At 40.2% G+C, this 25,632-nt stretch overlaps 2 protein-coding genes across 6 annotated transcripts in view; both read left to right on the top strand.

Annotated features, from left to right (window-relative positions):
- Positions 1–10,521, top strand: part of tead3 (TEA domain transcription factor 3) — a 34,298-nt gene extending 23,777 nt beyond the window's left edge. For 2 of the 5 annotated variants that reach the window (XM_022742137.1, XM_022742135.1), the window contains exons 4-15: positions 2,946–3,010; positions 3,581–3,643; positions 6,046–6,057; positions 7,094–7,219; positions 7,329–7,372; positions 7,543–7,599; positions 8,053–8,117; positions 8,239–8,384; positions 8,600–8,773; positions 9,397–9,540; positions 9,666–9,818; positions 10,226–10,521. In XM_022742137.1, coding sequence (XP_022597858.1) covers positions 2,946–3,010; positions 3,581–3,643; positions 6,046–6,057; positions 7,094–7,219; positions 7,329–7,372; positions 7,543–7,599; positions 8,053–8,117; positions 8,239–8,384; positions 8,600–8,773; positions 9,397–9,540; positions 9,666–9,818; positions 10,226–10,339 — 1,163 coding nt within the window. In that variant the 3' untranslated portion in view covers positions 10,340–10,521. Of the gene's footprint in view, positions 1–2,945; positions 3,011–3,580; positions 3,644–3,787; positions 3,851–6,045; positions 6,058–7,093; positions 7,220–7,328; positions 7,373–7,542; positions 7,600–8,052; positions 8,118–8,238; positions 8,385–8,599; positions 8,774–9,396; positions 9,541–9,665; positions 9,819–10,225 lie in introns of all 5 variants that reach the window. The other 3 variants (XM_022742139.1, XM_022742138.1, XM_022742140.1) reach the window with 3 other exon arrangements.
- A 3,506-nt stretch (positions 10,522–14,027) lies between these two features.
- On the top strand, positions 14,028–22,802 carry smpd2 (sphingomyelin phosphodiesterase 2). The gene is made up of 11 exons (XM_022742236.1): positions 14,028–14,321; positions 16,310–16,430; positions 16,535–16,631; positions 16,806–16,882; positions 17,393–17,486; positions 18,537–18,626; positions 18,724–18,806; positions 19,022–19,154; positions 19,658–19,762; positions 19,894–20,071; positions 21,180–22,802. The coding sequence occupies exons 2-11, from the start codon at positions 16,387–16,389 to the stop codon at positions 21,602–21,604; spliced, it is 1,326 nt and encodes a 441-aa protein (XP_022597957.1). The 5' UTR covers positions 14,028–14,321; positions 16,310–16,386; the 3' UTR covers positions 21,605–22,802.
- The last annotated feature ends 2,830 nt before the right edge of the window (positions 22,803–25,632 follow it).

The raw sequence follows: 25,632 nt of genomic DNA on the forward strand, positions 1-25,632 counted from the left end.
GGGGTAGGGGGGGGGTGCTGAGAGTGAGGAGAGATTACCTTTTTGCTCACTATCTTGCATGGAAGTGGAAAATTCCAGCTGCCATGTAGTAAAAGAAAAAGATAGGCGTGTCCTGTCGGGGAAGAGGTTAAGAATGGCAGCCTGCAGCGATCTGAGTGGGTGTTGAGCAATCAACAAGGGAATCATGAGCAGCTCAAAAAGAGGCAGAGGACAAGTGAGGCTGTGCATGCGATTGTACCAGTGTGTCTGTTTGTATGCACCTGTCATGATCCTCTGCTGTGTGGGCCAGCCTTTACACCGTCTCCCTGACCACCCAACCCCCACCACCCCCACCGCGTCAAGCCTGAGCAGATCTTGGCTGCAGCAGAGTGACAACACAGAGATCATATCCTCAATAATTTAACTGTTGGGTTTTGAGAGAGCAGTGTGTCTAAAATATGATCAACTGAAATAACCAGTCCTACTGGGTCACAGATCTAAGAAAACCAGGCCACAGTACTAATTATCCACAAAATGTACTGGGGCATAACACGCAGCTGCTGCTCTGAAGTCCTGGGGCCTTTTTAAAAAATATTTCATGTCAGGTTGTGACTTTATTTTTTAACCGAGGTGAATGGTTTTGTTTTTGTAGGCATCAACTCACCCTCCTGATTTTATTGATCTGCAGCATTTTATTCCTGGGGTTAAACACGGGACTCCTGAGTGATTTCTCTGTTTTCCGACCATGAAGTTCTGCTATATATCGTTTAGAGTATCATGATTTACAGTATCGTGATCCAGTTTGTCCTTTTTCCACGGAGCACGAGAAGTGGTGCCTGAGAATGTGACTTTATAAAAGTTTATTTGAAAGTTTGAAATCAAACACCAGAGTCTCATGAGCAAACTGTATATCACATAAAACAAAAGCGGTGATTTAAAATATCACAAAACCGACCAGACGTTGTGGTAAAGCTGGAGATGTCATCTCAGCTCACGACCGCAGAACTTCACCATTCAACAGATGAACAAAACACATTTTTGACTTACCATGCAACACCAAGGCATTACTGTGCTCCACATTGTTATGATACATGTGACAGTGAAAGTATATGGTCTGCTATTTTAAAATCATTTACATAATCACTTTAATTGTAAAAAAAAAAAACACATTCAGCTTGGTTTTGCTCAGCTGTGGTTGAAACTCTGTTGTGTTTACAGTTTAACCAGCTCCACACAATACTGAGTTCACCTCACCATTCAGACAAGTTCTTATCTTAAACCTGTTGCATCTAGTTCATACTGTATCTCAGTCTACAGTAGGCCTACTTTGCAATGAGATATCTGTGAAATTGGTTGCAGAACTCTGTGGTTGGGCCCATGTAATGTTTTTCCCTCTTTGCCCCTCAGCTGAAGAGATTGAGAGTGACAGTTGGGCGGGGGTCGAACTGGCATTGTTCTTTCTCTGCCATCCTCTGCTGGGACGGTCGGCAGCAGGTGCTGCTGTCCGTTGAATGCAGGGTCACACAGTGGTGTTGTTTTGGGAAAAGGGGCTGCTTTGGTGCCAGGTGGCAGTTGTTGGCAGAGACAGTTATGGCTTTGTGTTTCTTCCAAGAGTTACTGCATCAGCTGCCCCTTTTGCCTCCCTAACTGACGACCCCCTACCCCAACCTAATGGCCCTGCTTCTCCTAGAGCTGGAAGTGTATATGAGCATGTGTGTGTTGGCCCGAGCTCTGGCTGTGTTTGCAGGCCCAGGCCAATCAGACTGGCTAGCACAGATGTGACAGGCTTAGAGGAATGCTAGGAATGCGGAGGCGCTGGAGCGGGCGTGTCCATCCTTGGCCCGGGGCAGAAGGGGAGGGGCTACCTCAGTATCGGCAGACAGTTCAGCTCTGCTCTGCTGGCCTACCGCCGGGCGGACTGGTTGGAGAGTACGGCAAGTGCTGCAAGCCTGCTGGAGATGGCCTGCAGTACTTTTATGGTAATTGCACTAACCAGGGCCTTTTGGAGGCCAAATGCTAAAAAGTGTGTGAAAAAGCAGGACTTGTTTCTCCTGTCATTATGTGTCAGGATACCCTGAAAGCTGTTAAGCTGTAGACTTCCTAGACACACAGTCTATTGTGTGTGTCTGTGTGTGTTTAAGAAAGCACATCTTGACCACTTTTTGTTGGTGAAAATTTCTGTCAGCAACTTTAGACGAGTTTAGGTCATTATTCATAATGACACAGCGGTTCAACCTCTCCCTTTGGCCCAATTTTCAGCCACAGAAACTCGGTAAGCGTGACTTGGCAACAAAAAGAAGTGAGAAAGAATGATGGACTGATTTTTCCCTTGAGACAACATAATAATGCTTTTTGCACTTCTCATACACTAAAGTTGATTTTTGCTTGCGGCTCTTTGCTAAAATGGCAGGCCCTGTTGAAGCACATGCTCAGCACTGAATGTAAAGAGGACCATGAAAGCCCAGAATAGAAGCCTGTTCTCTGCACAACCTGTTTGTGCAGAATGTTGAGAGTGGATGTTATGTCATGAAAAACATGGTACTGTTTTCTAAGCACTCTCTGTAATTAGGCTACAGGACCATGTGAGCAGACAATAAGGAGGTGTGAAACAAGATAATGAAAACTGAGGGGTGAAACAGGAAAATCAACCGACCCGCCTTATTTTTTTAATAAGAAATGAAACTTGCGCGTCTCCTATAGGAAACAGAGGTGTTATTGTGGCCTGTGACCCATGTCAAAAGTGTGTTTGCCCCAGGTCTGAGGAGCTCTGGGAAAGGTCACACTGCTGTTCTTTTGACATGAGACATGTATTCAAGGTATGAGTAGAGCGCCACCCTCTGTCCAGTTTAGGGTATTATCAGTGATCTACGAATGTTATAGTTTCTGTCCTGTCTTTGTGTATTCTGCCTTCTGTTTTTTGTTTTGTTGTTCTTGTCTGTGACCTTGTTTTCTGTTTTTGGTTGCAGGTCGCAATGAATTGATAGCGAGATACATCAAACTGAGGACAGGCAAAACCCGAACAAGAAAACAGGTAAACAAGTTTCACTGACGTTGATGACTGAATTTGAATAATCGCGCATGGGTTTGGCTTAAGTTACTGATCGTCCAAGTCATAAAAAAGAGATCACAAGCTCATAAAACCTGATCCTTAATTACAAGAAGATTACAAATTGTTCTAAGGAAATGTGTCTGGTTTTATCATTCATATGTTTGATTGTCAACAAATCTCTTTAGAGCCAAAACTAACAATTTGATAGTCTGTCTCTCAGTAATTTCCTAAAACAGCTGGGTACTGTATTGGTTGGGAACTATTTTAATCAGTGGATTATACACAGAGAGTAGGGGGGAGGGGGACTGGAGCAGAGGAGTAAGATGCAGAGTATCAGGCTACACAGACAATACTTGAAAGTAGTATCAAGTCATTTTTAGTTTTGGTATTTTCTTGGAATCTGATACTAAGAAAAATTTTGAATATCACCAGCTCACCTACTTTTTGTGTTTTTACTGTTAAGTGTGTGTGCGTCTGTGCTTGCGTGAGCGGGTGCGTGTATCTGAGTGAATGTCGTTTTTTATGCTCAAAAACTGTTTCACGCTCCTTTAGGTGTCTAGTCACATACAGGTGTTAGCGCGGAAGAAAGTTCGCGAATACCAGGCGGGTATAAAGGTAGGTGCCGCCAGCCTGCCTCCGGGCAACACTGACTGAGCGTCTCTTTCCTCTTTGGTTACGGCTTCTCTCTTTCTTCCCTTGTCTTTTCTCTCCCTATCTCCTCTTTTCCTCTTCCCTCCTCTTGGCTATTCTTCTGTGCAGGTTTCTAGCCACTTGCAGGTTCTCGCCCGGAGAAAATCTCGCGAGATCCAGTCAAAGCTAAAGGTATGCGCTTCACCGCGGGCTCGGCGGGGCTGGTAATGGCTTGGCTTTGCACTAACCAGTGAATCTGTGCATATTATCGGTCCTTGCTTTGATGCGAGGCCAGTTCTTGTTAGATAAAATGGATGCAAGCTTGGCGAGGAAAATCCATTGTTAAACGATTAGTAGTTGATTCTCTGGAAAAAAATAACCACAGTCCTGCTTCCATATCCTGCATGCAGCGCACACTGACAAAGCTTTTTAACTTCTACTGTAGGTCTGAGCTGCATTAAGTATGAGCCTGATTTCATCCTTCAAATTAAAGTGTAATTAAAGCTGCTTTAAAGGAATGCTGTACAAGCTGTTATGATGAGCCCAGTGGATGGTTGTTTAGCTGCATGATGCTCCGGCTCTGTACCTGTCCTCTGTGCCAGCCATGCTTCTGCAGCACACTCTACCTCTCTGAGCCTCTCTTTCCCTAAAACTCCCTCTACTTTACTTTAGTTGCTCCTCTAATGTGTCTCTTTGTGATGTCTTTGGTAAAACTGAACATGAATAGAGATTCATCTTTGATTGTTGCCATCGTATTACTCCATTTGACTTGTCTTGTACTTCTTCCGATCCCTCCGGTCTCTTCATTCTTTTTTATTATTTTTCCATATTCACATATAAACACAAGTGAATACTAAAGACATTGTGGCATTCTGTAGTGCTAACTTCAACCGAATTTAACCCCTTCATGCAGACTAATGCCCTCGTGGACATCAGCATCCACAGCTGGCATATTTTTAAATGAAACTGTCACACAGAGATAAATTAATCATCTTTTCAATGGTGTCACATGTCGCTAAGGGAATGGATGCATCAGCCTGCTATATTCCTCACATCACATCACAGTCAAGCAATCCGTGACACACAGTGACAAGAGTCGGCTTGTTGATCCAGTCATACAAGTTTCTGAGCTTGAATAAAAACTAGAGGACTGATCATAGTGAGCCATGACTTTCCTCTCTTCGCTGTGTCAGAGAAAGGCTGCTACATCATCCCCCCTCCTGCTCTCTTTACATTCACATTGTGGCCTCCACAGTGTTCGCAGATCTAAATGTTACATACATTTTCCTCATGTTGTCATTTTTTGGGCTCATCAAATCTAAACTTAAGTTTGAGCAGCACTCTTTTATTTTGTGGAAAGGAAAGCTCTAAAAACTGAACCAGTGTGTAGCAGCATTATGTTCTTAAATCAGGTTTTAGGTTCTTCACGTTTCAGGGCTTCAAGTGTACCGAAGGGTGACTTTTATCCTCTCTGCTTGAAGGGGTTAATCATGATTTATTTATTATTTCTGTCATTACTTTTTTGCACAAACAGCCGTCCCTATTTTTCCTCCTTCACACAACATGACACATTTAATTGGACACATTTTTTCACTTCATGCTCACACAGACTTCTTAAACTCGCGTGTAATTTAGTCATTTGACTCCGATAGTTTTGTCACTGCTGCTGTTAACTGCTGTGTTAACATTTTTCTCGTATCTTTTAAATATTGAACATCAGCTAGTGAACTGTAAATGCAGCTGTAGCCATCGCTCTGTTGGAGGGTTTATCAAGTGTTTGTAAAGCCAGGAGATAATCTGTTGTAGATAAACACTCTTTGAAGTTCAGGTGGCTCCTAGGAAAAAAGTAAAATTGTAGCATCATCTGAACAACAAGTACCAGTCACTGTTGCCAGTCGTCTATTTGAATTCTGTTGAATTAGGCTACTGATGAGTTCTGGAGTATATACTGATTTTTATTAGAAAGTCACTAAAATTCTGTCCTTATCCTTTGCTTTATATTGTGTAAGATTTATTGAAACGCTTGTTATTATTTCAACATTTTACTGTTGTCCAATGGACTAAAGAATTTTTTTAAATATATATGAGCTGCATTATTCCAACTAGAGACACATGACTAAATAGATTGTACGAGTTGGCAAAATTGCCATATTCAAAAGTTCAAAATTTGTGAGCCGTTTGTATTGAAAGCCATCTTTGATTTTCCCCAATCCCCACTGAACTTTGTAGCTGAAATGTCAGTCGTGGTGTGAATTATTTTTGAGTTTTTGATAAAACCATGGCTACACTATGGAGAAAAAAAAGGAGAAACTTTTAAACTCCTTATTCATCTTAACACACCGTTTAGAACTGCATAGCACTAATGGTTTCTCTCTTCTTTGATTCAGGCAATGAATTTGGTAAGTGAATCTGACTTGTGCAATATGCTTCCCTCATCCCCTTTGTTTGGCAACACCAGTGCACTGTCCCCTTGCTGTGGCCCTCTGCTGGCATGGCGTCCCACCCCATTGCTATCCCATAATGACGCAATGCTTAGGCAACAGCCACGCTTTGAACATAGTACTGCTGTGCCTCCTGCCTGATGTAGTTTAATCCCCTCAGCCTCTGCCAGAAGCCAAAGTCTCGCTTGCTTTGCACAAGGTGTCACTCTTTGATTCAGGGTCTCGCTTCTTAGGGATCTTTCCTTTTTAATCGCAAAGTCAGAGCTAAATGAGCTGAAATGCATTCTTTTGAAAACATGAAAAAAAAGAGAGCAAGAGGATGCATTTTTAATAAAGTTTGAAATATTCAAATGAAAGCAAACTGCTTTGATGTGTTTGTAAATCATAAACTGTGTGTCATGCACCATGGCTTTGCATATCTTTTGTGCTATTTATTTCATGTACATAGAACGACTTTAATCCGCAGAGTAAAACTTGAACTTGTTGTTGTTAACTCTCAGATGCAACATGAATACAAAACTGCTTTCCAAGCCAATGCACTCTTTTTATTCTCTTCTTCCTGTGGTGATCCTGATAACAAACCTTCAGACCTAACAGACCTTCAATTTGCCTTGTGACCCAAGCTTAAATACCAGTGGGGCAATGCTGCTTCATTTTCCCTCTTCATCTCGCTGCTTCATTCTGTCCAGCTGTTCTTTCAAAAATTGTCTTCATTTTCACAGTTTTTTTTTTTATTATTAGATTATTAGAACAGTTTTTATTGATTTTATTGATTGTTAAGCTGAACTCCTGTTAAGCTTGTTATAGAAGTTAGAAGCTTTCCGCAAGATTGTAAAATCTATTGATTTGAGCATTGAACCTAGAAACCAATACACAAACACTGCCTCTGTGTTGATTGTGATCTTTTAAGAATAAGATACAGCATTAGATAGAGGTTTAGGATATGGCTCCACCTTGTGGTTGACTCCCCTCATTTCTGTGTGTGCATCCGCAGGATCAGGCATCTAAAGACAAAGCCCTGCAGAACATGGCAGCGCTGTCGTCTGCACAGATCGTCTCACCGAGCATGATTAAGAATCACCTTCCACCACTGCCTCCGGCCCCCTACCAGCCACCCAGAGTGAGACCTCCATTCGTTTAATTTGCAGTTTTTGTAATGAAATATCACATTGGATTTCACAACATTTAATTTCGAAGCAGCAAATTGACAGCTTTTATTTACTCTCCAGTTCTGGTCTGGTCCAATCCCAGGACAGCCTGGGCCCTCTCAGGAGTAAGTAAACCCCTCTGCTGATCCCACAAGATATCTGTTAGGAGACGGTTTGTAGAGAGATGCTGTCACTAGAGATGAGTAAATGCGTAAATGAGAGAATGAGGAGGTTAGGTTTAATGTCAGGTGGGTATTGCAAGGCATGATTAACAGGTCACATTTTTGCACACCAGGCTGGTTCTAGATCTCAACCCGGGAAGGACTCCTGGGCTTGGTCGCACCAGCCATGCGTAAGTTCCCCCTAGCCGAGGTCCAACAGTGAGCACAAAGCAGCACTAACTCTTCTTCTACACTATATTGTACTGTATGTTTCCTGCACTGATGTAAACCACCACCGGGCAAATTAACTGCTTCAAATCTGATGGAGACTAAAGAATGAATAGGGCAGTGTTCGATAACTTGAGTTCACTGAATAATTACCAAAATCTACAAATGTTTTATTACATATTTTTGTTGTTGGTAAAATCATAATTAATTGATGCTATTTTGCATCATGAAGAAGCAATGAAGCAGGTGGACTTACGCCTAGCTGGTGCAGCAACACATGCTTACACTATGACACTAACAGGAAGACTTCCATCAAAAATACAAATATATTAAGACCCACGTGCCTCAGATTTTTTTTTTTTGTCACTATATAGTTTTTATGTCATTGTCTCATCACACCATTCACTGTCTTTCAGTATCAAACCTTTTGCACAGCCACCATACCCAAGCCTATCAGGTCCTGTACCACAATCCATACCAAGTGAGTATGAAGTAAAAAACTGAATTTAGAAATGAAACCAAACTAGTGAATGACCTGGAAATGGCAGCTCACTGTCACCGTGACAGTTTTTATAAATTAGTGTGTGTATGTGTGTGCGTGGGCTGTCCAGGTTATGAGCCCTTGGCGCCTCCCCCTGCACCAACTGCGACCGCGGTACCAGTGTGGCAGGACCGGACCATCGCCTCCTCTAAGCTGCGGATGCTGGAGTACTCGGCCTTCATGGAGGTCCAGAGAGACCCAGACAATGTGAGTTACAGTTTCCTGTGTTTGGGAACCAAAACAAATGTTATAAAGCTCTTTAGTCACAGGAGATCGTTTAAAAGCTGACTTTGGGGATGGATGGATCTGTAACTTTCTGTTTGGTGTGGACTTGATGTCAGAAACAGGAGAAAACTTCATTCTCTCCTTCCGCTCAGAAGTCCGCACAGAAGTCATGTCTCTTTTGTCTTTGTCCACTGCAGTACAGCAAACATCTGTTTGTCCACATTGGACAGACCAACCCCTCCTACAGCGACCCGCTCCTCGAGGCCGTGGACATCCGGCAGATCTACGACAAGTTCCCCGAGAAGAAGGGCGGGCTCAAAGAGCTTTATGAGAAAGGCCCTCAAAACGCTTTCTTCCTAGTGAAATTCTGGGTAAGTCGTTGTCATCATCGTCATCATCATCATCATCATCATCATCATCATCATCATCATCATCATCATCATCATCATCATCATCATCATCATCTGCCAGTTATTAGTTGTTACTGTGCATTTGTATTCCATTGTCTGGTTTATGCTTTACTGTATGTAGAGTTTTGAATCATTTCAAACACCCCTGTTTTAGATCACATTAATGTTAATGTAAATGAAAATGAAAATGTATCAACACTTTCAAGATTCATTAAGATCACTGCAGCTATTACTTCACACTGTCACAGTGACTTGTGGTAGCGTGTTATAGCTTTTGCAAACCGCTTCCTTTTCCTGTGACTCCATGGTGCTTGTATTAGTGAAAGACCTTATCTTAAGATTGTAGACAGCATTTTACAGTGCATTGCTTCATCGTGTGCACTGCTTTTGAATTTCTGTTTTTGAACTGTCGATCCCCTCTTTGTTTGAATTGTGTTGTTTCACACAAACAAAACAAAACAAATACCGTAAAATTTTCTTGTGACTTGACAGTTTGTGTTGCTCTGAGGTGCCTTTTTTTTTTAATGATGTTTCACCACATATAATGATGGTCCCTAATATAATGAAATCTGTGCCCTCTGCAGGCGGACCTGAACAGCAGCGGCATGCAGGATGGCCCTGGTTCTTTCTACGGTGTCAGCAGCCAGTACAGCAGCATCGAGAACATGACGATCACCGTTTCAACCAAAGTCTGCTCGTTTGGGAAGCAGGTTGTCGAGAAAGTAGAGGTAAGACTTGCATTGATGACTGTTCTCCTCTCAAACACAGCTGATACAGGACCTGTCAGATTTTAGGTGACGGCTGTCCACATTCAAACTTGATTCTTGACTCACCTATCCTGTGCGTGTTGCAGACGGAGTACGCTCGCCTGGAGGGAGGAAAGTGTGTTTACAGGATCCACCGCTCTCCTATGTGCGAGTACATGATCAACTTTATCCACAAACTCAAACACTTGCCTGAAAAGTACATGATGAACAGTGTTCTCGAAAACTTCACTATCCTACAGGTAACGTGCAGTCGATTATGTGGGGTTCTTAAAGGAATAGTTTGATATTTTGGGAAAAAGAGCATATTCACTTTTTTTCCACGAGTGAGAGCTAGCATGTTCTTAGCTTAGCTTAGCTTCAAGAATGCAAACAGTTAGCCCTGCACCCCGGTTAAATCATAGCGTATTGTTTTTAAATGTTGGTTTGTGAACAGCTTTAGAGGGGCTGGTAGGCGGATTTTGCCAAACTGTGACATGAGAGTGGTTTCGATCTGTTCAACTAACTCTCGGCCTGAAAGCCAATAAGCACTTTCCCAAAATACCCAAAACAATTCCTTTAACAAATTAAGAAATTATCAAGTGATTACCAATAGTGTTTCTAGTACTTCTTCCTGGTTCCCCCTTGACGTGTTCTTTTTGCCCTTCAGGTGGTGACAAACCGCGACACCCAGGAGACCTTGCTCTGTATAGCCTTTGTTTTTGAGGTTTCCACAAGTGAACACGGAGCTCAGTATCATGTCTACAGACTTGTCAAAGACTAACAGCTCTTCAGGGAGGTTTTTGGAAAAGCCAGACTAAAGCGTGACACAATCTCTCTTCAACCAGCTCAACCATCCAGGAAAAACTAGAATAAAAACATTCAAACAATGCTAGAACGAACTAACAAGGACAGAATTTATGCTTTTTAAAAAAAAAAAAGTCTCATACACAAGGAAAAAAAAAAGAGTTAATCTCAACAAGCCGACACGCAAAGAAATTTTTGAAGAATTACGGATTTTTCAAACAACTAGCTATTTTTCCATGTGTTTAAACATGCTTTAGATGAAGTGGGTCACTTTTGCCGAGGTAATTGATGGAGCTTGAAATGTTTTTACTGAGGGAACGAGAAAGTGTTTAGGGTTGAAAAGACTCTCATGGTATCCAAGGGAACACACTCTGAGCAATAAGAGACGTGTATGTGAGATTGAAAAAGTAGAGAGAACAGGACCACAGAAGGGGAAAACCAGAGCCAAGTGGTGTTGTTTCAGTAGGTGTGTTACGAAAGCAAGTGCCTTTTCTCCAAAGATGATATCATTGCCTGCCACTTTGGATTGCCTTTTTTTTTTACTACCTCTTGTTTTTAAATGAAATAGTCAGAAAGGTGTATTTTGTCAAAAAAAAAAAGAAAAAAAAAGATTTGGAATGAAATCTCTCAGATTCACATCTTTTTGAGGCAGTTTTTGTATCCGGGCACAAAGAGGAATGGGATGGGAAAACTAATTTTCATGTAGCCTGTTGTTTTACAAACAAATCGTCCCAAGTTTTACAGACTAAATGTACCGGGAGAAGGTTTATTGTGTTACCGTATTATTAAGGCTCTGCTTTTTTTATGTTTTATTACACAATTAATAAAAAAAATCAGGTCTTACAAGCCTCTATCTATAACTGACTTTTGACACTAAGGATGCCTTGTACCATTACTAGCCTGACAAAAAAAAGCTAAGGCTTTACCATCCTTACGAGATCCCCTGTTGTTTCTCTCTGTTTGAAGACGTGTGCTCGGTTGCACTTAAAAGATCAAGAAGGGGGGTAAAGCAACAGCAGTGCTTATTTTCTGCCTTGAGTTATGTAGCCTAATTGAAAAATGAATTGTTTCTGTACTGTGAGTCAGTGGATTCTAAAGGAATATGTGTTACATAGGAGTATTTTTTTTTTTTTTTTTGGAGGGGGAGGGCGGGGGCGGGGGGAGGACTTCATGTTCATATTTGTGATCAGTTAACTTAGCACTCAACTCAGACCATGGCTAAAGTGGAGAGAAGTTAATCACTGTTTCTTTTGTTTAAAAAAGAGATTGTATGCTGTGAAGTCGGCTCATTTGCTTCACTCTTCTCTGTGTAATGTGTGGAGAGGCTGCATTCGTTGATAAAAGTTCAGTTTTGATATTTAAGACTTTTTTTTTTTTTTTTACTGACATTACACATGAAATAATTTTGAAATCAAACTAAATAATTGTCTTGAATGAGAGCTATTGTCTCTGTGCTGTGGAGTATGACCATTGATTGTTATTTATAGGGTTGGCAAACAAATAGCGGGAGGGCAGGGTGGGGTACAGGAGATGTGTTGATCATTTTCCATTGTGATGGAGATGTTACAAAGTATTGCAGGACTCACACTCGAGACAGGATTAACTGTCATCCCACGGGTCCTGCTGGACAAGTGTCTACTCTGTGTGGTTCACTGGACAATTTTGCTATAAAAGTTCAAAAATTAAGATATTGTACGGTGGAATAATTGCACCTGGCTTTGAATGTCATATTTCACAAGCTAGATACAATAACACTCCTCCTCTAGCAGGTTTCTCATTTTATCTTTTATACAGACTTTTTTTTTTTTTTTTTGCCATTATCAAGATTAATGTTTTGTTTTGATTCTGTTGTCTTTTGACTTTCAGTGTCGGCCATATGCTTCACTGAAAATAATGTGTGACTGTGCTGATAATTAATAATGAGATATCTAATGTATCATATTCTGAATGGTGTGGGCAGGTTTTTTTTTGTTTTGTTTTTTGTTGTTGTTGTTTCTTTTATTTTGGTTTAAGGTGGTTTCTTATTTGTTACCATTGTGCATTGCAATTTTATACTTCAAAGTAGAGGTTGGACTATATAATCAAACAAATGTATCTAACAATAAAAGACGCATGGTGCCTTTGGGGCCATTTTCCCCCAGAAAACTTATTAAACATGATTGTAAATTTGTTTTGTCCACACTGGTTCTTTCTGTACTGATGTTACAGAGGAATATGACACCACATGTGTTAGTGTTGTCTTCCACAAGTTAGCTACAGGATCTCGCAGCGAAATGCAGCATAGCATTTATTTCAGGGTCCCCATGGAGCTCCAGGTGTTGCACCAAATTCTGTAACCAGTTAGATTCTGTGACCCAGCTGTATCACTCCAACTGTTTTATCAAACGTTATTAGTTGTGACCAAACTTTTGCCTGCAAAGTATTGTTGAAATGGCCACATTGGGTTTGATGACTGCAAAACTAAACTGACCTCATATATATTCAGAGGGATAGCTGTGATAGCGGAAATGTTTGTATACAGGTCTGTGCGTACTGTAAGTTGTTGACATCTCACCTGTCAATAATCTGGTCTACCTTTAAGTCTTTGTCATGTGGTTGATCCTCAAGCATCACAGATTTTGGTAGACTGAAATCAAAATAAAGTAGCCTTTGTGATAAAAATATGGCAAAATGTTTGAAGTGGGAATACATCTGAAGGTATCTAAACTACATGCCTGCTAAAATACTACTTGCACACTAATTCATGGAGTACTCATACGTTCTTTCACAGGTACTTTTTACCTGCATGGTGAAAGAAGTATTGATATCCTTTATTTGAGTAAAAGTATCAAGACAAGAATGTAACAGTATGGCATTACAAGTATAAGTCTTCATTTACTTGAGTAAAACTACCAAATATTTTTGCAAAAATCAGGATGTAGCCTCCATAAAGTAACAAAAATAAAAGTAAACATTATGATGGAAAATCTCCCTCTGAGTGATATATTATCTCATACAGTATTAGCCAACATTAAATTGTTAACACTGAAGTGTAAGCAGCATTTTAATGTTGTAGCTGCTCAAGGGGAAGCTAGTTTTAGTTACTTCACACAGTTAGTTAGTTAGTTTAGTCCCAAACTAGAGTTCAGGTCCCTCTAAAAGGGTCACCAATGTGAAAAGGTTGGGAACCACTGGTTTGAATACAGTGCATTGTAATTTATAAGATTGACATATTTTTAAATCTAAAATCTGGAAAGTAACAGTATGTACAGCTCTCAAACATGCAGTAAAAAGTACAGTATTTATGTCTGAAATTAAATGGATTAGAAATATAAAGTAGCATCAAATGGAAATACTGCAGTACCTCGAAACTGCATTTAAGAACAGTACTTGAGTAAATGTATTTACTTAATTTCCACCTAAAGGACCTGAGTTCTTCTGTGCAGCAAGCGTTTGGCCGAAAGAACTTCACTTCCCAGGATTACTTGCGACTCAAGCGGAATCAAGTCGGAAACGGAGTCTTCAAAATAAAAATCTTCCATAAAAAGAAGTGCTTGTTGAGGCTATTTGAAATCGACTTTTTGCAATAAGGTATTCATAATCACTATCTCATTATCTGTCATCTACACATGTTCGTCAGGTTTTCTATCATTGAAACACGGACATAGCTCAAGTTTCTGTTTTATTTTGAGGGAAAATTGCAACCGGAGGTCATAACAATTATTTTTATCCCAGCCGACTCTACGCCGACAGGAAAAGCACGTAGGAAGAAGTGGCTAAACACCGCTAAGTCAGTGTTAGTTATCTGAGATGCTGACCAACCCACTATGTCTTTTTTGATAATAATTAACTAGGATTACATTAACAGCTGACCGGCAACGTAAAGGGAAGTATTTCTGGGTCCAAAGCGAAAGCTAACGTTACGACACCATACATCCAACGGTCCAGTTAACTTCAGCCGACGACAACAGGTTCATGAGGTGAGTTAAATTAGTTAGTAACTAAATGATTTGAGTCAGTAACCAGAGCCAGCTTCACGGTTACTGAGACTAGCCAAGTGGTCATCTCGAGCTGTTTAGCTATTGGTAGCGTTATATCTAACGACATGCCAGGGATTAACTGGTTAATATTATAGCTAACTGTATAATAACCACTGGAAAGCCAACTGTTTTCCAGTGGGTTCATCGATATCTCCTATAAACTAAGAGAGTGTCCAGAAGGCTACTGCAACAGTAGCTAACTGTCGTTAGCTAAACCTGTACAAGCTAACTTTACCTTACCTTACCTAACTTACCTTTGTTGCCCAAAATCCAACAGATGAGCATTATTTTGGGTCACAGGGTTTATAGGGCTGCAATTAAAGATTATTGGTTAGTTGTTTAGTCTATGAAATAAAAGTTAAAAAAGAAAGAAAGAAAAAAGTAAATTTTAGGTGATGTCTTCAGATGTTTTGTTCCTCCCAAGGTATAAAAACAACCAATACTCAGATTACAGTCATATATTGAAAAGAAAAGCAGCAAATCTTCTTTGAGAGGCAGGAACCTGCAAATATGTGGCAATTATTGCTTGAAAAATGACAAATGATTGATTTAGTGTCAAAAGAGTTCCCAATTCTTTTTTTCTGCTGTTCGACTAATCGATTTAGTGACCAAACATTTCGGCTCTCTGCAACTAATTATTATTTTCATTTTTGATGTTAAACTAGCGATTAATTTCTCAATTATTTCTTAATATAAACGTCTGTAGAATGGCAGAAAGTAATTAAACATGCTCGTTAGAATAGCCCACAACACAAGATGACCTGTCTTTCTAAATAATGATGTGATATCAGTGTGAAAAGAACAACAGGTTTCTTCTAAAGTATCTCTGGAGATTTAGTTATTATGATGTTTCATATAAGACAAATCTGGAGTAATTTCACTGCAAGATTCAAGCACATGCAGTCCATTGATGCGACTAAATATCACCATCTTTTTTAAGGAAAGTTAGTGAGTTCATCTTGGTTTTGGGTTAAGGTCTAATGTCTGGCATACCCACTGTTATCTGCCTATAACATTTATTACCTGTATACTCCTTTGTGTTTGATGCAGTATCCCTCAGTATTTTGGATACACACTCACACACACTCTACAACCTTAAGTTAAGTCTTAGAATTGTGAGGGAATTGTGTATTGTATTTATCCTGTTTGCTTCCTCTGTATTGACACACAATGAATAGCTAGTGTTGGGTGTTCAAAACAACCATTACCTCTGACACCAGAACCCCCTGATGCTTTTCACTACATTGCTGCTTCTCTGTTTTCTCTCCAGACAGAGCAAAGCTATGTCAGCACTCTGTTTGGGGCCAGTGTATTGTTGCACTCACAGGAGACAGGAGGGAATGCAGCCGCCTTTGACTTTGTCTCCTTTTTAAAAATCAACAACATTTCTCACTGTGTGACACTATGACACTGTGCCAGCTCAGTTAAAACACCTCATTAATCTTTATACTTGTCTTTAGCATTACGTATACCAGTTGTTTACATCTTTAAACATCACTTTTGTCACGTTTATCAGTTAAAAACAGAAAATTTGCTGAATCCTTAAAACAGTTGACATCCAAGAACTGAAAGTATAGTCATGCTGATATCTGCTTTGTTTGCACTTTTGGCACTTACTGTGCAGTTTTTAAATGTGTATTTTTGTGTCTTTCTCTCCCTTAGACCTTCCTCGTGACTGTTTGCTTTATCATGTTTAAAGATTTTATTTTATACACATGCATGCATATACTCTTTGCCCACTAGTTCCAGTTGACCAACTCTAAAATTGCTCTCCTTTGCTGAATTGCTTCCCTTTTTATTAAAGTGCTTATGTGTACATGCTGGATGTGTTTGTGTACCTAGACATGTAGTGGAACCACCTAATGTGACCATTTAGGATTAGATAACAAAAATCAACTGTCGACAATCACTTTCATGTGTCTCACCAGGTGTTGTGCCAGTCATCTCACCTGATCTCACATTCCTGATCTGACACTCCCATCATCACATCCACAGATCTGTCAGCATGGTGACCAGAGACTCTGTCAGGGTCTTCTCTCTGAACTGCTGGTCAGTGGCTGTGGTTTTTATTGACTCCTAGTGCGTCGTTTTGTACGCGTATGCAAAAACCCACTGTCCATGCTCTCTGTCCATACTCTACTTTCTTTTTTCAGGGGGATCCGCTACCTCAGCAAACACTGTCGTCAGCGCTATGCCATGATTGGAGATATGTTGTGCAAGGAAGAGCATGATATTGTCTTACTGCAAGAGGTTGGTGGAGGCTATCTTCCAAAGTTATATAGCTGCTAAGCCACTAAACTGATTTCATCTTATGCACATTGTCACACGTGACGTATTCTGCACTAAAGACCAACTTTAAGTCTCAAATCCACTTGTAGATGTGTATGAACAATATTAATATGCTAATATGCCTGTTTTTTTAAGGTGTGGAGTGAGAGGGACTACCTGTTCTTAAAAAAGAAACTTGCCTGTAGTCATCCTCACTCTCATTACTTCAAAAGGTAATGTTTTCATTCTCATCCCAAGGTTGCTGTGCAATCATTTCTCAACTTGTTGCCTTTGAACGTCTTTCAGTCTGTGATTCAAATTCATGAATAAGTTGTCATATCTTCAAAAGGGTCCTGAAGTGCCGTCAGAAAAATTTACTTGCATGGCATTGATCCATCTGCAAAATTTATATGAAGCTTAGGCGTTACCTGAAGGATTAACTTTTGCAGCTTAATTCTTTCTTGACCTCCATACCAAGGCACAAAACCGAGATTAATCAAAGGCCTTACCCTCCTAATCCCCTCTGCAGCTCACAAAAATGTCAACTCGAGTAGATACGTTCTCACATCTCCTACAGATAACACCTACTTATGATAGCATAATAGACATCTGCATGCATGGAGACTGAATGTGACTTGTGTTTTAAAGTAACCACAATAATAACCATATGCTGCTGAAGCTGGTGTTACTGGTGGAACATATAACTTCTGCTCACATGTTGTTTTTTTACTCTCATTCTGCAGTGGAGTCATAGGAAGTGGACTGGCCATTTTCTCCAAGCACAGAATCCATGACACGTTTCTTTATCGCTACTCACTGAACGGTTATCCATACATGGTAAGTTTGGAGAGGCTGCAAGTGGGGTTTTGTACACAGGTGGAAGAAGTATTCTGATCTTTTACTTCAGTAAAAAGTAGTACCACAGTGTAAAAGTACAACTAAAAGACCTGCATTCATTCTTTAAGTGAAAACACAGAAGCATTGTTAGCATTATCACAGATTTATTAATGTGTGAGCACCATTTTTGTTGTAGTTGAGGTGGAGTTGATTTTTACTACTTTGTAAAGTGTTGAGCTGTTTAATCTGCAAAACCTCAATCTGATAAAGACATGTCTGTCAATAATCGAGTCCTAAGAACATTACTCTGCAGTATGCAAATATTTCAGCCTGTTCAACCCAAGTGTCTATATCCTGAAACAAGAAAGACAAAGACACCGTTGCAGCACTAGAATTCTAAAAAACGAGATTTTCGAGAATTCTTCAAATATTCCTACTACGCTGGTAGATTTTTTTTTTCAGTTTTCATGAGAAAATAAAACTTTAAGCACTCAAATTTAGACTACAATTACTTAATAAGACAGAGATTTCTTTCACTAAACAATACATCATATTTTAAAAGCAAAATATACAAAAAAAACTAGTGAATGCAGTTGTTAAATAAATGTAGTGGAGTGAAAAGTACAATATTTCCCTCTGAAACGTAGAGTAGCATGAAATGGAAACAAGCACCCTCAAAACTGTGTGTGCAGTACTTGAGTTAATGTCCATAGCTTTATTATCCAAATACAACTTGGTGATGTTAACAGTTATAAAATTATCATATTACTGAGCAAAGGTGATTCTCACAAAGTGACATGTACTGTCTGTCAGATAATGTCACGAGGAAAAAGAAGATTGTTTTAGCACATTACACAAGATGAGCGTATTGCATTCAGCACTTCTTCCTTTTCCTTAGTTCAAATGTGGAAATGATCACAATGCATCATGAAAACATCCCCTCATTGTGATTCGGATTGCACTGTTATTTTCTTTTTTCCTGCAGCTCCTTGCAGCATTGTTTATCGCCTTTCCCCTTAATTCACTCTTTGTATTTCCTGTGATATTTAGGCCCACCATGGAGACTGGTTTGGAGGTAAAGCCGTTGGGATGGCCATTTTAAGCATTGGCAGCCTTACTGCGAATGTCTACGTGACTCATGTAAGGTTTCATAACATCAGTTCTCAGCCCTACCTCAATGTAAAATGCTGTTATTGATCAGTGATCAATGGATTCCTTCTCTGTGTATTGATTTTAGCTGCATGCGGAGTACTGCAGAGAGAAGGACTCTTACCTGCCTCACAGAGTGGTTCAGGCCTGGGAGCTGCAGCAGTTTGTTCGGTAGTGTGTGTCTGTTTTGTTATGAGCCACTATTTGTTTACTCTGGTGTACATTTGCATATTTTTCTCAGGTGAATCCCGCCTCTCGCCATTTAGAGTTGGTGTGTAAAGCAACACTACAGTGCCTGGCAATATTCCTAATAAGTAAACACTTTTTAACCAGGGTTCATCTTGTTTTGTTTCAGTGGTAATAATGTGTTTCTCTGTGTCCATCAGGCACACCTCTGCTGGAGCAGATGTGGTGATTTTAGGTGGTGACCTCAACATGCACCCTCAGGACCTCGGCAACAGGCTGCTGATGTCTTACACTGGACTCCGGGACTCTTATTTAGAGACTGATAAATTTGATGTAGGTGGTGAAAAGAATGCAACACAATAATATCATAATACATCTGCTAAGATACAGTAATTAAATAAAACAAGTCCGTTTTTAGCATGGATCTTTTGCCTTTAGTGATGGCCTTAATTCATATTGGTTCTGATGATATTTTACTTACTTGTAGACAGCTCTACAACTGCACAGACTGGGCAATAATGCAAGCAGTCACAAAGTTTTTTTTTACCACATTCCTTGAACCTTTTTTTGGATAAAAAAGCAAGGTTGACCATGTCCAAAGAGTCCCGTATCATCCAAGGCACTTTAAACTTTCTTGCATGCACCATTTCAATAAGCACACTTGATGAGTATTGTAAAGCTGTATCCAGTCCTGTCATTGTGGCACCGTACCACAAGAAAAATGTCATCATAACTGACGTTACTAATGGTCAATACTACAAAATTAGGATCCCAGTTTTAAAGATAAAAATAATTTTTCCTTGTGATTATAAATGTTAAGTTATTTTCTGTTGCAGGGATGTGAGAATGGTTTGACTCTAATAGCTGACAACGCTTTTATCAGTAAAAAGGAGCTCGGTCCCTTTGAGGAAGGAATCCGAATTGACTACATCCTGTTCAAGGTGGGTGAAAGCTTAGTCTCGTCACACCTACTGTGGGTTCTTCACTTCATGTTCATAGCAAGGCGTCAGAGTCATCAGATTGTTTTGTAATGTCATTTAACTCGTATACACATTTCCTCTGTTATTTGCAGGGTTCTCCCAAAATGGACATTTTTTGTGATTCCATGTCCACCACCAAAGGCTCCGTCCCTGACCATCCTTTCCCGTACTCCGACCACGAGGCTCTGACTGCTGAACTGAGGCTGGAGTCACACACTCTAGCTGAGATTGGAGGTGGCAAGCAGTCAAAAGATCAGGACTCTGCTGCAGGTATTTTTACTTGCCGTGTTATCAAGGTGGCTCTAGGAATGCCAGTGTCTCTCGAAAGCATTTTGGTCCAAATATCTCAACAGTTATTTTAATGGATATGTAATAAAATTTAGTTCAGACATTCATGGTCAAGATTCACATTCAGGGTGAATCCTCGTGATTTTTGTGATCCCTTCACTGCGTTTCATGCTAATAAGATGATAGCATGCTAATACACTGAACTGGTAAAATGGCTAAACATCAGTATGTTTACACAGTTATTATGAGCATTTTAGCATACTGGTGTTAGCATTTAGCTCAAAGCACTGGTATGTCTATTGCTATGTCTATGCCAGCCCATTTTAGACTGGATTTATTTTTCTATGGGAGGTGATTTAAACATTACCTGTGCTGGCCAGTGATTTTAATGCTGTCCCCAGGGCATATGTGAGTAATTTTTCAACTCAACCCAGTAGTAATTACAACCCTTACACCTACTGTTCACCTACTGTTTCTTGATGAACTCACTGGCCTTGTAATTTAATTTCTGTCCAAGTGTCATTCTACTGTTTATCTTTATACTTTTTTTTTTAATTTTTTAAATCAATTCTTATGAAATTTGACCTTTTGAAAATGGAAGAAGTCAGAGATTTTTTTTTTACCAGTCTGATAGACAGAAATATGATAATATCAACATCTGGGAACCAATACAACAAAGGAAAAAAACTGAAGTCATTAGGAGAGCTAGACCCAATAACAGCTAATCAAATAGACTGTTGTAAAGACAGCTACTGGTAGGTACTAGTGTATTCTGGCTAGTGCTGCAGAATGTCCATGTCTGCTCCAGACTACATCCTGAAATTTCATGATGGTTAAACTGCCATCCAGAACAATTAGTTAAATTAACCAGGAAGACGGTGAATGTTTAATGTTGTAATGTTAATCCTGTCCGATGGGGCCGAGGTACAACCTCACAGAGCCATTAGCCTGGCTGTAGGCTCTTAGTCTTTTTGTATGGCACTTCACTGTTCCGTTGAATTAAACACACCCGTGCTGCTTGTGTCAGGCATCAACTCTTGAACAGTTTCTTACTCGCTCTTTCTCTCTTACTTTCTTTCATGTTCCTCAGAAAAGGTAGCTGAGTTGGTCGACATTGTAACAGAGGCCCGCACCGAAGTCAAAGTAGGTTTGCACTGTGCAGAGAGCATGCGCTACACAGCAACACGCACCGCAGCAATGGGGTTAGCCCTGCTGTTCCTGGAGCTGTTCATCGCTGCTGTACCGTGGTTGGCTCTGGGAGCTGAACAACCTTTCCCTCGTACCTCCTTCTACCTGCTGGCTGTGCTGTGCTTCGCCATCCTGCTCACCACCTCTCTGCTGTACATCTTCTACACCATGGAACTGAAATCTCTCCAGGGGGCTGAAGACCAGATGAGACTGGCTTTAGGAAGTCTGCAAGAGAAGCTCAGGGGTTTTCCTCTGGCTCAGCCTCACAACGCCCAGCGGAAGTCCCCAGAGGGTCAGGAGCCCAGTGCCTTTGACCCAGAGGAATAAAGTCAGAGCCAACTGGGTCGAAGCAGGCTCAGTGAAATGAAACCTTTTGAAGTGAGCTTTAAAATGGATGTTTGAGGGAGTTATTGCTCCTCTGAATGTGTTTTATGCTTTAGAGATTTAGATTTGTACTGCGCAATGATGGAGTTAAAGTGTATTGAAGGAAGTTTCTGATAGCAGTGCCGGACACAATCATGCTTTGACATTTTTATACTTTTTATATACTCGTCTTTAGCCTTTTATTACCTCTAGGTTTCCCTCTATGCACCTCCACAAATATACTTCCTATTTGACCATAAGATACTTCTGTGCTACTGCTGTGCTTAAAGGTTGTAAATGTGGCCATTTGTGTTTTTGTAAGCCTGAGGTCCGACTTGCATTCCAACCAACCAGTAGTTTCATTGGGACCAGTTGTTTCTGTTTTTAATTTCAATCCCTTTTGTGATTTGGAGAGTCCACCACACAATCTTAGCGGGTCCAGACTGTGTTTGCAGAATTACTTGATATGCGTCAACACTTACAGCAGTGGACCGTGCTGCACACAGGACACAGACACTCCGGAGGTTTTAGGTTTACATGTAGGTCAGTAACATATGTAGGTCAGTAACATTTTTTCTCTGCAGGACAGATCACTGAGAACTGGAGGTAGCACCTGAAGACAAGGATCCTTAGGCACTGGTTTAGTCTTCTCAGCATAGTATACTGTAGGAAAAGGGACAAATTTTATCTGCATGTCTCAGTTCTCATGTTCACAGTCTTGCACTGGAAAGTACCTTTATGTTAGAAACAATCTACAATCCTCTTTCCCAAACTATAGCAGTGAGGATGCACTGAAGATATTCTGTCATATATGCTCTTAACTTAAATTACATGAATCACAGCATCTTGTACTGCAGTAAATTAAAATCGCTACTAATACATCTTTAGTGAGCAGCGCACTTAGTTGACTAACCAGATAAACCACTTTCATTTATGTATGCTGGGAAATTATCACTGTAAAACGGTGTTAAGACTCAGATGGAGCCTAATGGCTGATTGTTTTTAAATTTAATTCTTAACTGTCACCTCAGTGTTAGAAAAGTACTGTGTAGTTCTTAATTTTATTAAGTTTCATAGAATTTCAGATGATACCTGACGTTCATTCCAATTGAAAATTGTGATGGGCATGATTATGAAAGCAATAATAAAGACATTATATTCATGCTTCTTGACTACTGTGTCTCTGCATGAAAGTGTCAAGTCAGCAGAAAGTGGTTTCTGATAATTTAAACTGCAGACAGTATTCACTGACAGGGGTGGAGCCAGACATTGTAAACATTTGGTGCTTAGCCCCAACTTAAGTCTATAGTCAGGGGACATGTTCCCCTGGAGAATTTTCTTTCCCCATTCACAACAGCTATATGCATTATTTACTGTATGAAGTCATTTGTACATCATTTTGGGAAAACATGATAGTTGCCCAGGAAAAAAAATCACACAATTTACACACGCAATGTTCATCTGTTCGCACAAATAACATTGAGACATATCTACCTCCATAGAAATCCCATTCATAGTTTTTACACAGTGACAGTTCAAGTTTCGTGAATGTTTCTGAACCTAGTCCAGATTTTTACATTAGTGTGTATATGGCTGAATGTTCACAGCTAGAGTGAGTGGCATCAAAACAGAGTGGGGAAAAGCTGTTCAACTGCTCTGACAGATCACATTTTCAAGCTTTTATAGTGCAATCTAGGTGTTGGTCACCTAGATTTTACATTTATGCAGCTACTTTTAACCAGATGAGCCATTTTGAATAAGGAATCCATGATGGGTGCCGAATGAGCTGCTTCATGAGCGGATACGGATGTGGCCTGGATGTGTAATCCTCATTCGTTCTGGAGCTGTCCCACCATGCAAGTGGACTTAGATCCAGATCAACTTCTGTAAGGGCATGTACATGTGTGTATACATGTCTTGCTGTGGTTGTGGGGACACGTTTGTTTTTGAAACCATCAGTGTGAGGTTATTTTGGCCTGTCGTTACAGCTTCAAAAGGCTTTTTGAGGGACGTGCAGTGACTGAGGTCAGTGTCAGGATAAGTCTCTACGACAGCCTCTTTGTACAGATTAAAACATGAGGAGTGAAGTACATGCACCAAGCATCAGGAACAATCAAAATTTCTCCAGGAATTTTCTAGTACTTTTAATGTTATCCTCTACCGGCGCAATCTTCTGTAATGGTGTCATCAGTTCTGCTCTTTCTTGTTCAACTTTATGAATGATATAAAAATAAGTTCAACTAAGCGCAGCACAGTCACCTGGATTTTAAACTGTATTTTGTCTGTATGCTAATCATGCTGCACAGACTCCGCGACGAGATTGGTTGGAGCAGAGAAGAGGAGCCTCCAACTTCACCACCGGCTTCTCCTATTGATGGGGCAAGGAGCCTGCCAGTCCACATCACAGCTGCAGCCATTCTAGCATTAAGATGAAGAGACAGGCAGCTCGCGTCTGTACCTCCTTTGTGAACGTTTGTCTGTAATTTGTGATTTGGTTTGAGATGCTGGTAGTGATTGTTGGGGACTGGGCAAGGTGTAAAATTCTGATTGTGCATCACACCCTTAGAAAAAGACTATTGGATACATTAGGAAAAGGGGTGCTGCTTCTTGTGTTTTGGGTTGGTTAGAATCACATAGTTAGGCTCTTTGTTGGCCCCTGTTCCTCTAGTTGTCCTCTCGCCTTGTTTGTATTTCAGGTCATAACCTAAAGACTGCCCACATACAGACACCAAAAGCCATCATGGTTGCAGTGAACTGAACCTGGCTCTGTGAGTAGTCAGTAAGTGAATACTTGGTGAGTAAAATTTCCAGGGCTGTTATATCTTCTTTGCTTTTAATTGACCTTTCTTGTTCCTGTGCCCAAGAACAGATTGGTGAATATTTGAACCTTAAAATGTGCAATGCCATCCCAGTTTGCTCTATAACAGTGAATGGGGCTCTGATGCTGTGAGGCCTTAAAATGTTTGTCTAATTTCTCACACCAAAATGATTGTTTTATATCTTAAACCTTATGTCAAATTTAAAACCTGGATGGGACCTGTTAGGAGGCACACTGCACACTTATGGGGTTAGTGAGGTAACACATTTCTCACAGTGGCTCAAAATAATTTTAGCCATATAACTGCAGTAGCCTGACTGATGAAAACAAGCCATTGGCTTTTTTAGAATGACATTTTTGCAAGTTTATACTTCCAGTCAGTTTTTCTACTGTATTAATTCATCGTTTGCACTCATTAGCTCTTAATGTGGGGGGTTCAATTAAAAAGTGCATTCAACATTTTAAATCATCATGTATGACATTTGATCAATATTTAAATGGAATACACAACTGTTGACACAAAACAAAGTCAGTGCCCTTGTGTTGTCTATGCAGGATTTGGGGATTCTCTTGCTTTAAGACAGATAATACAGGCTTAATTGTCCTTGGGTACGGGAATAACATTTGTGATATTCAAGCCTTTTATTTAGTTAAAATTGCTTTCAAATGAATTAACTGTATGTTTATGAATTTCGTGATTATTATTTATTAGTATTTTGAACTTCATACACAGCTGCTATTGGACCTCTACCTTCATTTCCCGCTGCAGTTCATGGCATTTAGCTGCTTATGAATTTTGAACGTTCCTTTATGGAGTTTGTGTCACTTGCAGCTGGACTTCATGTTTGCTGGTTCACTCTTTCCTGTGTCCATGACACAAAGCGGTAAAACTACTCACAACACCAGGTATCTCGACCGAGTCATATGAATAACAGCATTAGAAAAGTAAACCGTGGAAACATCGATGTAGGGAACATGGATGTAGGCCTCTATTATAAGACATATTAGGTTGAAATCATACAACCACGGTGGGGAACAAACAAATACCTGTAACAAACGGTGGAGCAGCAGGAAGGGGAGAAGAAGAAACCAAGTAGAGGGGAACTCTTCACTATTATACACTTCCTTGCGGTGTTTGGGCAGTGTTGGCGCCGTTTCGATGTCAGCTAGAATT

This window comes from Seriola dumerili, unplaced genomic scaffold (genome assembly GCF_002260705.1).
Source record: "Seriola dumerili isolate Sdu_G_001 unplaced genomic scaffold, Sdu_1.0 BDQW01000066.1, whole genome shotgun sequence".
NCBI lineage: Eukaryota > Metazoa > Chordata > Actinopteri > Carangiformes > Carangidae > Seriola > Seriola dumerili.